The 17,453-nt window shown below is 57.1% G+C and overlaps 1 protein-coding gene across 4 annotated transcripts in view; it reads left to right on the top strand.

The window, feature by feature from the left end:
- Positions 1 to 7,977, top strand: part of rfx5 (regulatory factor X, 5) — a 29,307-nt gene extending 21,330 nt beyond the window's left edge. For all 4 annotated transcript variants that reach the window (XM_070868738.1, XM_070868735.1, XM_070868736.1 and 1 more), the window contains 4 exons: positions 929 to 1,010; positions 2,082 to 2,283; positions 4,398 to 4,489; positions 6,569 to 7,977. In XM_070868738.1, coding sequence (XP_070724839.1) covers positions 929 to 1,010; positions 2,082 to 2,283; positions 4,398 to 4,489; positions 6,569 to 7,588 — 1,396 coding nt within the window. In that variant the 3' untranslated portion in view covers positions 7,589 to 7,977. The remainder of the gene's footprint in view (positions 1 to 928; positions 1,011 to 2,081; positions 2,284 to 4,397; positions 4,490 to 6,568) is intronic.
- The last annotated feature ends 9,476 nt before the right edge of the window (positions 7,978 to 17,453 follow it).

The raw sequence follows: 17,453 nt of genomic DNA on the forward strand, positions 1-17,453 counted from the left end.
GCTGCACTGTCGGAGGGGCAGTACTGAGGGAGCGCTGCACTGTCGGAGGGGCAGTACTGAGGGAACGCTACACTGTCGGAGGGGCAGTACTGAGGGAGCGCTGCACTGTCGGAGGGGCAGTACTGAGGGAGCGCCACTGGACCAAGACCTCGCTCGGTCAAGCCCGTGTGGTGGCTGGTGCACAACGGTCACCCCACGTTAAAGAAATCCACCCACAGGCATCTTTCACCCTTCAGGATGCAGTTCGAGATCTGGAATATTCGGTCCATCATTGAAACACCTGGGAACTCATCCCTTTTCGGTGTGGAAGCAAGTCATCCTCATTTCGAGGGACTGCCAATGATGATGATAATATCCAAAAATCTCTCAATCTCTGTCTTGAATATACTCAAAGACTCTGAGGGAAGAAATTCCTCCTCATCTCAGTCCTAAGTGGCCGACCCCTTATCCTGAGACTGACCCCTGGCTTTGGACTCCCCAGCCCGGGGGCAACATCCTCCCTGCATCTACCCTGTCAAGCCCTGTAAGAATTTTGTATGTTTCGATGAGATCACCTCTCATTTTTCTAAACTCCAGAGAATATCGGCCCAGTCTACTCAATCTCTCCTCATAGGACAATCCCCCCCCATCCCAGGAATCAGTCTGGTGAACCTTCGTTGCACTCCCTCAATGGCAAGTATATCCTTCCTTCGGTAAGGAGACCAAAACTGTGCACAATACTCCAGGTGCAGACTCCAAATGCAAGTCCTTATTTAATTTTTCTCCATCCCTCTGTCTTTCCCTCCCCATCGCTCTTTTGCACACAATCTCTGCTTGCCACTCGCACATTCAGTGCGCAAAAGGCGCACATTCTGTTGTCGTCTCTGTACCAGTCTTTTCCTATAATCTCGATGGTCTTGTTAGCTTTAAGTACTTAACTCTTTCCAACGTACTGCTACGGTGGGATTAGACGGAAGACCGTGGTTAGTATGCCTTCACTCCCTAGCCTGGATTTGAAGCTCCCAGACCCGGTAAGTGTGATTGTGTTATGTCACTGTGTCCGTGTTTTCTCCACAGTTATGTTCCGGGACAGAGTGGCCTCATCATTGATAGGTTGTCCAATTATCTACATCCCTAATTAGCGGCCCGACCCCTTGCGAAGCAGAGCCCTGTACGAGATGATGCGACTGACTCCATTCTCCTCCTGTCTGACACAAGTCAGCCTCGCAGTCACAGAATGATTCCACTCGGCATCTGATATTTTGTACTGTGCCTCTCTCTTCATTTGAGGGCCAGCTCTCTCGCCTCTGAGTCAAAGTTCGTGGGTTCAAGTCCCACTCCAGAGACCTGAGCACAAAAATTCAGGCCGACACTCCCAGTGTGGTGCTGAGGGAAAGCTGCACTGTCGGAGGGGCAGTGCTGAGGGAGCGCCGCACTGTCGGAGGGGCAGTGCTGAGGGAGCGCCGCACTGTCGGAGGGACAGTGCTGAGGGAGCGCCGCACTTTCGGAGGGGCGGTACTGAGGGAGCGGCGCACTGTCGGAGGGGCAGTGCTGAGGGAGCGCTGCACTGTCGGAGGGGCGGTACTGAGGGAGCACCGCACTGTCGGAGGGGCAGTGCTGAGGGAGCGCTGCACTGTCGGAGGGGCGGTACTGAGGGAGCGCCGCACTGTCGGAGGGGCAGTGCTGAGGGAGCGCCGCACTGTCGGAGGGGCAGTGCTGAGGGAGTGCCGCACTGTCGCAGGGGTGGTGCTGACGGAGCGCTGAGTAATCTCCTCCAGCTCCACAACCCCCCCCCGAGATATCTGCGCTCCTCTAATTCTGCTCTCATGAGCATCCCTGATTATAATCGCTCCACTATTGGCGGCCGTGCCTTCAGCTGCCTGGGACCTAAGCTCTGGAACTCCCTCCCTAAACCTCTCCGCCTCTCCTCCTTTAAGACGGTCCTTAAAACCGACCTCTTCCTGCCCTAATTGCTCCTTCTGTGGCTCGATGTCAAATTTTTGTCTTCTAACGCTCCTGTTAACGTCCGCCTTGGGATGTTAAAGGCGCTATATAAATACACGTTGTTATGTGTGTGTGATCCTCTCTCTCTCTCTCGCTAGCTGGATGTCAAGGAGGCCGACAAGTCGTTGCAGAACGAGGTACTGATGTCGGCGGCCATCAGCCTGATCTGCGAGTGGGCCCAGCGGGTGCTGATGAGGCAGTTTGACACCGTGGTGGACCTGGCCCGCTTCCTTGTGATGGAGCACCTCATCAGCCCCAGGACCAAGAACGCAACGGTGGTGATGGAGGAGCTGATGACTGGTCAGTGACCCTTGGAGGCCGCACACCTCCTCTAGCCTTGCTCCACAATCTATTCCCCACAATCTGGTACATCTCCTACTTTAGAGCCATAGGGGCGGGATTTTAAGAGCATAAGAAATAGGAGCAGGAGTCGGCCATACGGCCCCTTGAGCCTGCTCCGCCATTTAATACGATCATGGCTGATCCGATCATGGACTCAGCTCCACTTCCCTGCCCGCCCCCTTATCGTTTAAGAAACTGTCTATCTCTGTCTTAAATATATTCAATGTCCCGGCCTCCACAGCTCTCTGAGGCAGCGAATTCCACAGATTTACAACCCTCTGAGAGAAGAAATTTCTCCTCATCTCAGTTTTAAATGGGCGGCCCCTTATTCTAAGATCATGCCCCCTAGTTCTAGTCTCCCCCATCAGTGGAAACATCCTCTCTGCATCCACCTTGTCGAGCCCCCCTCATAATCTGATACGTTTCGATAAGATCACCTCTCATTCTTCTGAATTCCAATGAGTAGAGGCCCAACCTGCTCAACCTTTTCTCATAAGTCAACCCCCTCATCCCCGGAATCAACCGAGTGAACCTTCTCTGAACTGCCTCCAAAGCAAGTATATCCTTTCGTAAATATGGAAACCAAAACTGCACGCAGTACTCCAGGTGTGGCCTCACCAATACCCTGTATAACTGTAGCAAGACTTCCCTGCTTTTATACTCCATCCCCTTTGCAATAAACTGCAAGATTTTCCGGTCCTCTGCGCTCCGTTTTTTTGCCCCCCCCGAGGGGCGGCAATGGCGGCGGTGAGGTCTGCTGGGTGGGCGGTCAGCCTCCTGCGGCCCGCGGCGATCCTTGGGGTCCGGTTTAGCGACGGCGCGGAGCAGCGCCGCTTGGACAGAGCTGCGCCCGGTGCGTGCAACGCCCCCCTGGTTGTGACACCGGCCGCGAGTTTCGACTCCTGCACGACCCGTCCGTCCCGCCTGGGAAATCGGGATGGTCCAACGATACCGTCTGCAGGGAGGTAAGTAACGCCGTCTCAAGTTTTTTTCATCATTTCTTCAGCGATTTAGTTGTGGTGGCGTGGGCAATGTATTGGGAATGTTTTTGTGGGGTTTTTTTTTCAGGGTTTTATTTCTCCCCCAAGCATCTCTGGGAGCGCTCCCGGCCTGGTTCTTCAGCTCGGGAGTTTCCCCTGCTAGCGGCTAAGAGAGGTGTACAATACCTCCCTCAGCGCTGCGCCCCCTGATTCAGAGCCCAGCTGCCCAGACTTACCGACTGAAGCCCAAACTGTTCTCGGGCGCTCACCTTACCGCCCCACTGCCATTACCGCCCCCAAAATCGTCAAAGCCGAAAATCGAGCCCCATAGAATCCTACAGCACAGCAACGAGTCCGTTCAGCCCATCGCGCCTGTACTGGCTCGAGAAACAGCAGAACTTAGAAAATAGGTGCAGGAGTAGGCCATTCGGCCCTTCGAGCCTGCACCACCATTCAATATGATCAAGGCTGAACAATTCGACCCACTGAACCCCCCTCCGTTCTTCACCCCACCCCCTCTCTAATTGCCCTCCAGTTGTTTTCCCTTTCAAGTATATTTCGGATGAGACGTTAAACCGAGGCCCCGTCTGCCCTCTCGGGTGGATGTAAAAGATCCCGGGGCCACTATTGGAAGAAGAGCAGGGGGAGTTCTCCCCGGTGTCCTGGGGCCAATATTTATCCCTCAATCAATGATCCGGGTCGTTATCACATCACTGTGTGTGGGAGCTTGCTGTGCGCAAATTGAGCTGCCGTGTTTCCCACAATACAACAGTGACCACACTCCAAAAGTACTTCATTGGCTGTGAAGCGCTTTGGGACATCCTGAGGTCATGAAAGGCGCTATATAAATGCAAGTTCTTTCGAAGTCAAACAGTCTCTAAAGACATCGAGGTGCAAGTCTTTTCTTTCTGTATATCCAGTTGCATTTCTAAACCAAAGGGCGGTGAATAAAACTCTCGGAACAAGCTTGAGGAAAGCCAGATGCGAAAGAAATTTTAACCGCCGCGTTTTTTTTTTAAGTTTAAAAAGAATAAATCAGTTTGCACCGGCCTCCTGCTCACGCCCACTGTGGTTAATTTGATTAACTTGTAGAGAACATGCTGAAATCCCAGAAAGACCCAAAACTCCGACAACAGCCCAAGAATGCGGGGAAGGACAGCGAGGAGAGGACACCAGCCTTGCAGGTGAGCACTCGTTACTGGCAGGCGGGCATCCCTCGGCACTTATTGCCCATCCTCCTCGCCCAGCAGCTTCCCAGGCCCCCCTCGCGGGGCAGTCCAGAGTCAGGCACACTGGGCTTGGCACTGCAACCACATGTACATAAGAAACAGCAGCATTCGGCCCCTCGAGCCTGCTCCGCCATTCAATAAGATCATGGCTGATCAGATCACGGACTCAGCTCCACTTCCCCGCCCGCTCCCCATAACCCTTCACTCCCTCATCGTTCAAAAATCTGTCTATCTCCACCTTAAATAGATTGAAAGACCCAGCCTCCACAGCTCTCTGGGGCAGAGAATTCCACATATTTACAACCCTCAGAGAGAAGAAATTCCTCCTCATCTCCGTTTTAAATGGGCGGCCTCTTATTCTGAGACTATGTCCCCTAGTTCTAGATTCCCCCACGAGTGGAAACATCCTCTCTGCATCCACCCTCTCGAGCCCCGTCAGAATCTTACGTTTCCATACGATCGCCTCTCATTTTTCTAAACCAAAATGAGTACAGGCCCAACCTTTCTTCATAAAGCAACCCCTTCATCTCAGGAATCAACCCAGTGAACCTTCTCTGAACTGCCTCCAATGCAAGTATATCCCTCCTTTAATAAGGAGACCAAAACTGTACGCAGTACTCCAGGTGTGGTCTTCCCAACGCCCTGCCATGTCAACTCCACTTTCCCGACCGTTTCCCCTTTACCCATGATTCCCCAGGCTTAGTCCGGGTAAGGGCAGCTCTTGTCTCTGAGTCTGAAAAGCATGGGTTCGAGCCGCACGCCAGAGACAAGCACAAAAATCTAGGAAGGCACTCTAGTGCCAGTACTGAGGGAGTGCCGCACTGTCGGAGGGCCGGTACTGAGGGAGCGTCGCACTGTCGGAGGGGCGGTACTGAGGGAGTGCCGCACTGTCGGAGGGCCGGTACTGAGGGAGCGTCGCACTGTCGGAGGGGCGGTACTGAGGGAGCGCCGCACTGTCGGAGGGGCAGTACTGAGGGAGTGCTGCACTGTCGGAGGGGCAGTGCTGAGGGAGCGCCGCACTGTCGGAGGGGCGGTACTGAGGGAGCGCCGCACTGTCGGAGGGGCGGTACTGAGGGAGCGCCGCACTGTTGGAGGGGCAGTACTGAGGGAGCGCCGCACTGTCGGAGGAGCAGTACTGAGGGAGCGCCGCACTGTTGGAGGTGCCATCTTTTGGAAGAGACGATAAAGCTATTCCCTTTCTCCCCTCTCGAGCGGACGTAAAAGATCCACTATTGGAAGAAGAGCAGGGGGAGTTCTCCCTGGGGCCAATATTTATCCCTCAACCAACATCACTAAAACAGATGATCCGGGTCATTATCACATCGCTGTGTGTGGGAGCTTTCTGTGCGCAAATTGAGCTGCCGCGTTTCCCACATTACAGCAGTGACTACACTTCAAAAGTACTTCATTGGCTGTAAAGCACTTTGGGATGTCTTGAGGTTCATGAAAGGCGCGATAGAAATGAAAGTTTGTCCAAAGTCAAATAGTCTATAAAGTCATCGAGGTGTGGAACATGGTGAAAGGCTGTCTTTTACGTCTGCCTGCGAGAGCAGATGGGGCCTCGGTTTAATGTCTGATCTGAATGACACAACTCCGACAGTGCGGCGCTCCCTCAGTACCGCCCCTCCGACAGTGCGGCTCCCTCAGTACTGCCTCTCCAACAGTGCGGCTCCCTCAGTACTGCCCCTCCGACAGTGCGGCTCCCTCAGTACTGCCTCTCCAACAGTGCGGCTCCCTCAGTACCGCCCCTCCGACAGTGCGGCGCTCCCTCAGTACCGCCCCTCCGACAGTGCGGCGCTCCCTCAGAACTGCCCCTCCGACAGTGCGGCGCTCCCTCAGTACTGCCCCTCCGACAGTGCGGTGCTCCCTCAGTACCGCCCCTCCGACAGTGCGGCGCTCCCTCAGGGGAGGTGATGAGGCCCAGTTGACCTTGGGCAGGGCGAATGCGGGCTCCCGAGCGACTCCTTAGCGACAGCGAGCGACTCGATACGAGGCGGCAGTAGGAGCTAAATCTTGTTCTCTCGATCCCCGCAGACAGAGGTTTCCAAAGGGACACCGGCAAACGCCCAGAGCGGGAGAGAAGACGTGCCGGGAGCCAATCGAGGTAAACAGACTGCCGTTGCTGCCGCCGACCTGGACGCTTTCAAAAACCGCTTCACCCCCATCCGGCCCAAGGCTCAGGCCAAGAAGCTGGTGGCCATCTCTCCTGCCGTGGTGGCCCCCTGCATCGACCCGTCCTCCTTGCCCCTCCGCCTGGGCACCATCGCCCCCTCCGTGTCCCTTGCTGCCGGCACTGTCCCCCTGCTGAAGAAGGTCACCGTCATCCTGCCCGGGTCGGTCCGGCTCCTGCCGCCGGCCCCCAGCGACCCCGCCCCCCGCAAGAGCCAGGAGCCGGCGTGCCGGCCCGGGGACGACCGGATCAAGCGCCGCCTCGCCCGGCCGAAGAGCCCGTCGCCCCGCAAGCGTCCCACGGGCTGGCTGGCCGCCTCGGGGGAGAAGCCGGCCTCCAAGAAGAAGCGGGGTCGCCCGCGGAAGGCGGCGGCACAGCGCGGCCGGGAGGGGGCGGGCGTCGCCCCCATGGCCGCCGGTGGTGGAACCGCGGTGGCAGAGGCTCCTCAGCCCGCTGCGCTCCGAGCCGAGGGAAGCCCGACCGTCCGCGCGGCTCCGGAGGCCGCGCGCTGGACCGAAGACGCTGGCCGCACCACGCCGATCGGCAGGCTCGCGGCACCTCTGCCGGCAACGGACACCGCCGAGCTCGCAACGGCACAGCCTCAGCCGCCGCCTCCTCCCTCCTCGCGCACGGACGATTCCGCAAGGCCGGCCGGGCCCTCGCCGACAGGCGGCACCGGTTGCGCCCCGCTCCCCGGCCTCGGCCTGCCGAGAACGAACACTGGACCCTCGGCGCTGGGAGCCCGCAAGACCTCGGTGATCAGGCCGGTGGCCAGCCTGGTGAGCCGGGCCGCGCGGGAGGCCAAGGGAAGGATCGCTGACGCACATGACGCCCGCAGATCAGAGACGGTGGCAGCTCGGACCCCTTCACCGGCATTGCCTTAGAACGCGGCCGGAGCGGTTGTGGTGAAGGGTGTTATTACAACTCGGGGAGGCGTCACAAACTGGGCGGTATCGCCTCCGCCGGACATAGGCCCCGGCCCGATATCGGGTCTGCTATTGACTTCAGCGGGCGGGTGGTACAACGGAATGGCGGTGCAATCCCACCCCCCCAGCTGCACCGCCGGCCCCAGTCAGACTTCACTCCCCGCCCCCGTCCTGAGGCGGGGTGGGTGGGTGGTGGGTGAATCCAGCAAACTATCCAAAATGCCAATCTGTTTTTAAAAATTTTTTTAAATCCGATTCCGACCGGTTGCTATTTTGATAATGACACGTCTTAACGTTTCCGTACATTTCTACCAAAAAAAAACAAACCCGTCTGGGTTAAAATATCACGCCAGAGAAACGTTTTTTTTTTAAATTACCCCTGCGTTGCACATGACAGATGTTTTTATACCGGATTATTGCCAGAAGCATCCCCTTATATCCTTCGGGCACAGTTTGGGTGAGGCAGAGAAATAATTGCTGATCAGTTCCAGAGTGTCAGGCAATGTGGTGGTGGGGGCTGTGGGCCTTGGCGGTGTCCTACAGCCGACAGTCTACAGAATCTATTTAAACCGAGTCTCCTCCAACTCCCACCGACAGTCTACCGAATCTATTTAAACCGACTCCCCTCCAACCACAGTCGACAGTCTACAGAATCTATTTAAACCGAGTCTCCTCCAACCCCCGACAGTCTACAGAATCTATTTAAACCAAGTCTCCTCCAACTCCCACCGACAATCTACAGAATCTATTTAAACCGAGTCTCCTCCAACTCCCAACGACAGTCTACAGAATCTATTTAAACTGACTCCCCTCCAACCACAGCCAACAGTCTACAGAATCTATTTAAACCGAGTCTCCTCCAACCCCCGACAGTCTACAGAATCTATTTAAACCAAGTCTCCTCCAATCCCCACCGACAGTCTACAGAATCTATTTAAACCGAGTCTCCTCCAACCCCCACCGACAGTCTACAGAATCTATTTAAACCGAGTCTTCAACCCCCACCGACAGTCTACAGAATCTATTTAAACCGAGTCTTCAACCCCCACCGACAGTCTACAGAATCTATTTAAACCGAGTCTCCTCCAACCCCCACCGACAGTCTACAGAATCTATTTAAACCGAGTCTCCTCCAACCCCCACCGACAGTCTACAGAATCTATTTAAACCGAGTCTCCTCCAACCCCCACCGACAGTCTACAGAATCTATTTAAACCGCATCTCCAACCCCCATCAACAGTCTACAGAATCTATTTAAACCGAGTCTCCTCCAACCCTCACTGACAGTCTACAGAATCTATTTAAACCGAGTCTCCTCCAACCCCCACCGACAGTCTACAGAATCTATTTAAACTGAGTCTCCTCCAACCACAGCTGACTGTCGACAGAATCTATTTAAACCGAGTCTCCTCCAACCCTCACCGACAGTCTACAGAATCTATTTAAACCGTCTCCTCCAATCCCCACCGACAGTCTACAGAATCTATTTAAACTGAGTCTCCTCCAACCACAGCCGACTGTCTACAGAATCTATTTAAACCGAGTCTCCTCCAACTCCCGCCGACAGTCTACAGAATCTATTTAAACCGAGTCTCCTCCAACCCTCACTGACAGTCTACAGAATCTATTTAAACTGAGTCTCCTCCAACCACAGCCGACTGTCTACAGAATCTATTTAAACCGAGTCTCCTCCAATCCCCACCGACAGTCTACAGAATCTATTTAAACCGTCTCCTCCAATCCCCACCGACAGTCTACAGAATCTATTTAAACCGAGTCTCCTCCAACTCCCACCGACAGTCTACAGAATCTATTTAAACCGAGTCTCCTCCAACTTCAGCCGACAAAGCTGCCGAGCAAAACTACAGCATACGTCTCCCGATAAAAGCAGGGGCGATATCCCCGGCAAGTTTCAGTGGGTTGCAGGAGAGGTACATCACGACAGGGTCGTGCGGGCTCCAGGGTCAATTGGCGGTGGGGGGCGGAATGCTTTCTGGCCGGGGCTTAGCAGGAGGGATTTGTCAATGCACTGTCGCTATGTGAAGCCTTGCTTGCCTGTCTCTCGTTCCCTCCGTGCTCAGCGTCAATTTTCATTCCCTCGCCGGTTGCCTGAGACGGCCTCGCGTATAGCCAGCATACCTGCCAGCAGGAGGCCTCGCTTGTTCTTCACCCCCCCCCCCCCCCCCGTCCTCTCCTCAAGGTGCAATCCCCGGGAGGGGGGGAGGTGTGCACTGGCCCTCCATCCATAGATATTCCGCCATGGAGGGCATTGCAGATTTGAGCTCCGACCACTTGTGCTAACCAGCAGGGTCCTCGGATATCATGTTCCCCCCACTCTCCCTCCCCTGCTTTGCTTCCTTCTGGTGAGCAAGGCTCAGACTCAACCGTGAGCTGCCTTGCTAGAAGGGAGGAAGGTGAGCGGGGTGGGGCGGGGGTGAGTGGGTGGGCGGGGAGCGGGGGGGTGTTGGGATTCTCTACACGTTTTATGCACACACCGAGCCCGTGATACGCTCGGCGGCGAAACATTTAAGCCGAGCCAAATACACAGGAGGCTCGCTCGACCGTACACGCACGAATATTCCCAGGCTCATCCTACCGAACATCTCGCACTGACAGAAATCACAGACATTTACTGCGCGGAAGGAGGTCATTCGGCCCATCGTGTCCGCGCCGGCCGACAAAGAGCCACCCAGCCTAATCCCACTTTCCTGCTCTCGGTCCGTAGCCCTGTAGGTTACGGCACTTCAAGTGTTACATCCAGGTACTGTTTAAATGTGGTGAGGGTTTCTGCCTCCACCACCCTTTCAGGCAGTGAGTTCCGCCCCAGACTCCCACCACCCTCTGGGTGAAGACATTTCCCCTCAAATCCCCTCTAAACCTCCCCCCAATTACTTTAAATCTATGCCCCCCTGGTTATTGACCCCTCTGCCCAGGGGACACAGGTCCGTCCTATCCACTCGATCCAGGCCCCTCATCATTTTAGACACCTCAATCAGGTCTCCCCTCAGCCTTACGATACAGCATCTTGTTTCATGGCGCTGGCCTGTTTTGTCTCTCGGCATTCTATTCCGTCACCCTTTGCAACGTAGCCGGTCGGAACACGTTCTCCGCTCTTGGGACAGCGGACTGTGAATCGGGGCGGATGGAATACCTGGAGTCCGGCCAGGGAAATATCCATCGGATCCCCGCTGTCTGCACCGACTTATGAGGAATGACTGCAGCAACTTCAAACAATCACCCAGCGCAGGGAAACGCTCGGACCATTGTGCCTGTGTCGGCTCTTTGAGAGAGTGGTCCAATAAGTTTCCACTCACCACCCCCGGCTCTTTCCACACAGCCACGCAATTTTTTTACGTTTCCATGTATTTATCCAGTTGCCTTTTGAAAATGTCAGCTGTGGCTCAGTGGGTAGCTCACTCGCCTCCGAGTCAGAAGGTTGTGGGTTCGAGTCCCACTCCAGGGATTAAGCACATAAATACAGGCCGGCAGGGGTGGTACTGAGGGAGCCCCGCACTATCGAAGGGGTGGCACTGAAGGAGCGCTGCACTATCGGAGGGGCGGTACTGAGGGAGCGCTGCACTATCGGAGGGGCGATACTGAGGGAGCCTCGCACTGTTGGAGGGGCAGTACTGAGGGAGAGCCGCACTATCGGAGGGGCAGTGCTGAGGGAGCGCCGCACTGTCGGAGGGGCGGTACTGTCGGAGGGGCGGTAAACTAAGGGAGCGCTGCACTGTCGGAGGGACAGTACTGAGGGAGCGCTGCACTGTCGGAGGGGCAGTACTGAGGGAGCGCCGCACTGTCGGAGGGGCGGTACTGAGGGAGCCCAGCACTGGCGGAGGGGCGGTACTGAGGGAGCACCGCACTGTCGGAGGTGCCGTCTTTCGGATGAGACATTAAACCGAGGCCCCGACTGCCCTCTCAGGTGGATGTAAAAAATCCCGGGGCCACTATTGGAAGAAGAGCAGGGGGAGTTCTCCCCGGTGTCCTGGGGCCAATATTTATCCCTCAACCAACATCACTAAAACAGATGATCCGGATCATTATTATGTTGCTGTGTGTGGGAGCTTGCTGTGCGCAAATTGAGCTGCCGCGTTTCCCACAATACAACAGTGAGCGCACTCCAAAAGTACTTCATTGGCTGTAAAGCGCTTTGAGACGTCTGGTGGTCGTGAAAGGTGCTATAGAAATGCAAGACACTATTGAATCTGCTTCCACCGCCCTTTCAGGCAGTGCCTTCAAGATCACAATATAAAATTCTCCTCATCTTCTCCTCTGGTTCTTAATCCAATTACCTTCAATCCGTGTCCCCCAGGTACTGACCTTCCTGCCACCGGAAACAGTTTCTCCCGGTCTTGCTCTATCAAAAACCCCTCTTCGTTTTGAACAGCTCTTCCAAACCGCCCCTGAGCCTCCTCTGCTCTAAGCAGTGACCACACCTCAAAAGTACTTCATTGGCTGTAAAGCGCTTTCAGGCGGTCTGGGCTCACGAAAGGCGCGATGCAAATCGGGGTGATTTCACCAGCAGGTTTCAGTGAGCGCGGGAGAGTTGCGTCATCACAAATGCCATGTGTCGAGTTCATTCCAGTCACTCGGAGAAATGGTCCAATCTGTACCGTTCTGTCTCTCTGCAGACAATGATCACACAGGCCCCTTGTCTTATCAGCGCACTGTTGCTCATAAAGCCTCTCTTTTTCTTCAAGGAGAGCAACCCTAGCTTCTCCAGACACTCCTCATAACTGAAATCCCTCATCCCTGGAACCATTCTGGTCAGTCTCCTCCCCAAAGGCCTTGACATCCCAGAATTGGGACCCAGTCCGCCAACTGAGGCCTCACCAGGGATTTGTAATGTTTCAGCATAACTCTGTACTCTCTACCTCCATCCATAAAGCCGTGGATCCCACGTGCTATTTTTTTTTACAGACAGCCTTACCGACTTATCCTGCCATCGTCACAGACTTGTGTGCAGACACCTACCAGTTGTCTCTGATCCTGCTCACCCCCACCCTGTTTAAAATTGGGCCCTTCAGCCCTTAAGAGAGGTGCCGGAGAGGTAGACAAGATGGCAAACGATCCAACAAAAAGTAAATCTCGATCACTGCTGCAGAGTAAACGGCACCTTTGCGACGGGGAGTACTGTACTAAGGAGGACCGAGACCCAGTCGTTGGACACACGCGGAACAACACGTGGATTGAATTTCTGGGTTGAGAGTTACAGTCTGTGTGGGGCCCAGAGGGCAGTGCTCTCTCCTCTCGAGTCAGAAGGTTGTCCCCGCTCCGGGCACTCGAAGCACGAAGTACAGGCCTCTGATCTACTGAGGGAGTGCCGCACTGTCGGAGGGGCAGTACTGAGGGAGCCCCGCACTGTCGGAGGGGCAGTACTGAGGGAGTGCCGCACTGTCGGAGGGGCGTTACTGAGGGAGCGCCGCACTGTCGGAGGGGCGGTACTGAGGGAGCGCCACACTGTCAGAGGGGCAGTACTGAGGGAGCGCCCCACTGTCGGAGGAGCAGTACTGAGGGAGCGCCGCACTGTCGGAGGAGCAGTACTGAGGGAGCGCCGCACTGTCGGAGGAGCAGTACTGAGGGAGCGCCGAACTGTCGGAGGGGCAGTACTGAGGGAGCACCGCACTATTGGAGGAGCAGTACTGAGGGAGCGCCGTACTGTCGGAGGGGCAGTACTGAGGGAGCGCCACACTGACGGAGGGGCAGTACTGAGGGAGCGCCAAACTGTCGGAGGGGCGGTACTGTGGGAGCGCCGCTCTGTCGGAGGGGCGGTACTGAGGGAGCGCCGTACTGTCGGAGCGGCAGTACTGAGGGAGCGCCACACTGTCGGAGGGGCGGTACTGAGGGAACGCCACACTGTCGGAGGAGCAGTACTGAGGGAGCGCCACACTGTCGGAGGAGCGGTACTGAGGGAGCGCCGCACTGTCGGAGGGGCAGTACTGAGGGAGTGCTGCACTGTCGGAGGGGCAGTACTGAGGGGGTGCTGCACTGTCGGAGGGGCAGTACTGAGGGAGCGCCACACTGTCGGAGGGGCAGTACTGAGGGAGCGCCAAACTGTCGGAGGGGCGGTACTGTGGGAGCGCCGCTCTGTCGGAGGGGCGGTACTGAGGGAGCGCCGCACTGTCGGAGGGGCAGTATTGAGGGAGTGCCGCACTGTCGGGCAGTACTGAGGGAGCGCCAAACTGTCGGAGGGGCGGTACTGAGGGAGCGCCGCACTGTCGGAGGGGCGGTACTGAGGGAGCGCCGTACTGTCGGAGGGGCGGTACTGAGGGAGCGCCGTACTGTCGGAGGGGCGGTACTGAGGGAGCGCCGTACTGTCGGAGGGGCGGTACTGAGGGAGCGCCGCACTGTCGGAGGGGCGGTACTGAGGGAGCGCCGTACTGTCGGAGGGGCGGTACTGAGGGAGTGCCGCACTGTCGGAGGGGCGGTGCTGAGGGAGTGCCGCACTGTCGGAGGGGCAGTGCTGAGGGAGTGCCGCACTGTCGGACGGGCAGTGCTGAGGGAATGCCGCACTGTCGGAGGGGCAGTGCTGAGGGAGTGCTGCACTGTCGGAGGAGCAGTACTGAGGGAGTGCCGCACTGTCGGAGGGGCGGTACTGAGGGAGCGTCGCACTGTCGGAGCGGCGGTGCTGAGGGAGCGCCGCACTGTTGGAGGGGCAGTGCTAAGGGAACGCCGCACTGTCGGAGGGGCAGTACTGAGGGAGCACCGCACTGTCGGAGGGACAGTACTGAGGGAGTGCCGCATTGTTGGAGGGGCGGTACTGAGGGAACACCGCACTGTCGGAGAGGCGGTCTTTCGGATGAGACATTAAACCGAGGCCCCGTCTGCCCTCAGGTGGATGTAAAAGATCCCGGGGCTACTATTGGAAGAAGAGCAGGGGGAGTTCTCCCCGGTGTCCTGGGGCCAATGTTTATCCCTCAACCAACATCACTAAAACAGATGATCCCGATCATTATTACGTTGCTGTGTGTCGGAGCTTGCTGTGCGCAAATTGAGCTGCCGCGTTTCCCACAATACAACAGTGAGCGCACTCCAAAAGTACTTCATTGGCTGTAAAGCGCTTTGAGACGTCTGGTGGTCGTGAAAGGTGCTATAGAAATGCAAGACACTATTGAATCTGCTTCCACTTCCCTTTCAGGCAGTGCCTTCAAGATCACAACATAAAATTCTCCTCATCTTCTCCTCTGGTTCTTAATCCAATTACCTTCAATCCGTGTCCCCCAGGTACTGACCTTCCTGCCACCGGAAACAGTTTCTCCCGGTCTTGCTCTGTCAAAAACCCCTCTTTGTTTTGAACAGCTCTTCCAAACCGCCCCTGAGCCTCCTCTGCTCTAAGCAGTGACCACACCTCAAAAGTACTTCATTGGCTGTAAAGCGCTTTCAGGCGGTCTGGGCTCACAAAAGGCGTGATGCAAATCGGGGTGATTTCACCAGCAGGTTTCAGTGAGCGCGGGAGAGTTGCGTCATCACAAATGCCATGTGTCGAGTTCATTCCAGTCACTCGGAGAAATGGTCCAATCTGTACCGTTCTGTCTCTCTGCAGACAATGATCACACAGGCCTCTTGTCTTATCAGCGCACTGTTGCTCATAAAGCCTCTCTTTTTCTTCAAGGAGAGCAACCCCAGCTTCTCCAGACACTCCTCATAACTGAAATCCCTCATCCCTGGAACCATTCTGGTCAGTCTCCTCCCCAAAGGCCTTGACATCCCAGAATTGGGACCCAGTCCGCCAACTGAGGCCTCACCAGGGATTTGTAATGTTTCAGCATAACTCTGTACTCTCGACCTCCATCCATAAAGCCGTGGATCACACGTGCTATTTTTTTTTACAGACAGCCTTACCGACTTATCCCGCCACCGTCACAGACTTGTGTGCAGACACCCACCAGTTGTCTCTGATCCTGCTCACCCCCACCCCGTTTAAAATTGGGCCCTTCAGCCCTTAAGAGAGGTGCCGGAGAGGTAGACAAGATGGCAAACGATCCAACAAAAAGTAAATCTCGATCACTGCTGCAGAGTAAACGGCGCCTTTGCGACGGGGAGTACTGTACTAAGGAGGACCGAGACCCAGTCGTTGGACACACGAGGAACAACACGTGGACTGAATTTCTGGGTTGAGAGTTACAGGCTGTGTGGGGCCCAGTAGGCAGTGCTCTCTCCTCTCGAGTCAGAAGGTTGTCCCCGCTCCGGGCACTCGAAGCACGAAGTACAGGCCTCTGATCTACTGAGGGAGTGCCGCACTGTCGGAGGGGCAGTACTGAGGGAGCCCCGCACTGTCGGAGGGGCAGTACTGAGGGAGCGCCGCACTGGCGGAGGGGTGGTACTGAGGGAGCGCCGCAATGTCAGAGGGCCGGTACTGAGGGAGCGCCGCACTGTCGGAGGGGCGGTACTGAGGGAGCGCCGCACTGTCGGAGGGGCGGTACTGAGGGAGTGCCGCACTGTCGGAGGGGCGGTACTGAGGGAGCGCCGGACTGTCGGAGGGGCGGTACTGAGGGAGCGCCGCACTGTCGGAGGGGCGGTACTGAGGGAGCGCCGGACTGTCGGAGGGGTGGTACTGAGGGAGCGCCGGACTGTCGGAGGGGTGGTACTGAGGGAGCGCCGGACTGTCGGTACTGAGGGAGCGCCGGACTGTCGGAGGGGTGGTACTGAGGGAGCGCCGCACTGTCGGAGGGGCGGTACTGAGGGAGCGCCGGACTGTCGGAGGGGTGGTACTGAGGGAGCGCCGCAATGTCGGAGGGGCGGTACTGAGGGAGCGCCTCACTGTCGGAGGGGCAGTACTGAGGGAGCGCCGCACTGTCGGAGGGGCAGTACTGAGGGAGCCCCGCACTGTCGGAGGGGCAGTACTGAGGGAGTGTCCCATTGTTGGAGGGGCGGTACTGAGGGAGCGCCGCACTGTCGGAGGGGCAGTACTGAGGGAGCGCCGCACTGTCGGAGGGGCAGTAGTGAGGGAGCGCCACACTGTCGGAGGGACAGTACTGAGGGAGCGCCACACTGTCAGTGGGGCAGTGGTGAGGGAGCGCCACACTGTCGGAGGAGCAGTACTGAGGGAGCGCCGCACTGTCGGAGGAGCAGTACTGAGGGAGCGCCGAACTGTCGGAGGGGCAGTACTGAGGGAGCACCGCATTATTGGAGGAGCAGTACTGAGGGAGCGCCACACTGTCTGAGGAGCAGTACTGAGGGAGCGCCGAACTGTCGGAGGGGCAGTACTGAGGGAGCACCGCATTATTGGAGGAGCAGTACTGAGGGAGCGCCACACTGTCGGAGGGGCAGTACTGAGGGAGCGCCACACTGTCGGAGGAGCGGTACTGAGGGAGCGCCGCACTGTCGGAGGAGCGGTACTGAGGGAGCGCCGCACTGTCGGAGGGGCTGTACTGAGGGAGTGCTGCACTGTCGGAGGGGCAGTACTGAGGGGGTGCTGCACTGTCGGAGGGGCAGTACTGAGGGAGCGCCACACTGTCGGAGGGGCGGTACTGAGGGAGCGCCACACTGTCGGAGGAGCGGTACTGAGGGAGCGCCGCACTGTCGGAGGGGCTGTACTGAGGGAGTGCTGCACTGTCGGAGGGGCAGTACTGAGGGGGTGCTGCACTGTCGGAGGGGCAGTACTGAGGGAGCGCCGCACTGTCGGAGGGGTGGTACTGAGGGAGCGCCACACTGTCGGAGGGGCAGTACTGAGGGAGCGCCGCACTGTCGGAGGGGCAGTACTGAGGGAGCGCCACACTGTCGGAGGGGCAGTACTGAGGGAGCGCCAAACTGTCGGAGGGGCGGTACTGTGGGAGCGCCGCACTGTCGGAGGGGCGGTACTGAGGGAGCGCCGCACTGTCGG

This window comes from Pristiophorus japonicus, chromosome 30, assembly GCF_044704955.1.
Source record: "Pristiophorus japonicus isolate sPriJap1 chromosome 30, sPriJap1.hap1, whole genome shotgun sequence".
Classification (NCBI taxonomy): Eukaryota; Metazoa; Chordata; class Chondrichthyes; family Pristiophoridae; genus Pristiophorus; species Pristiophorus japonicus.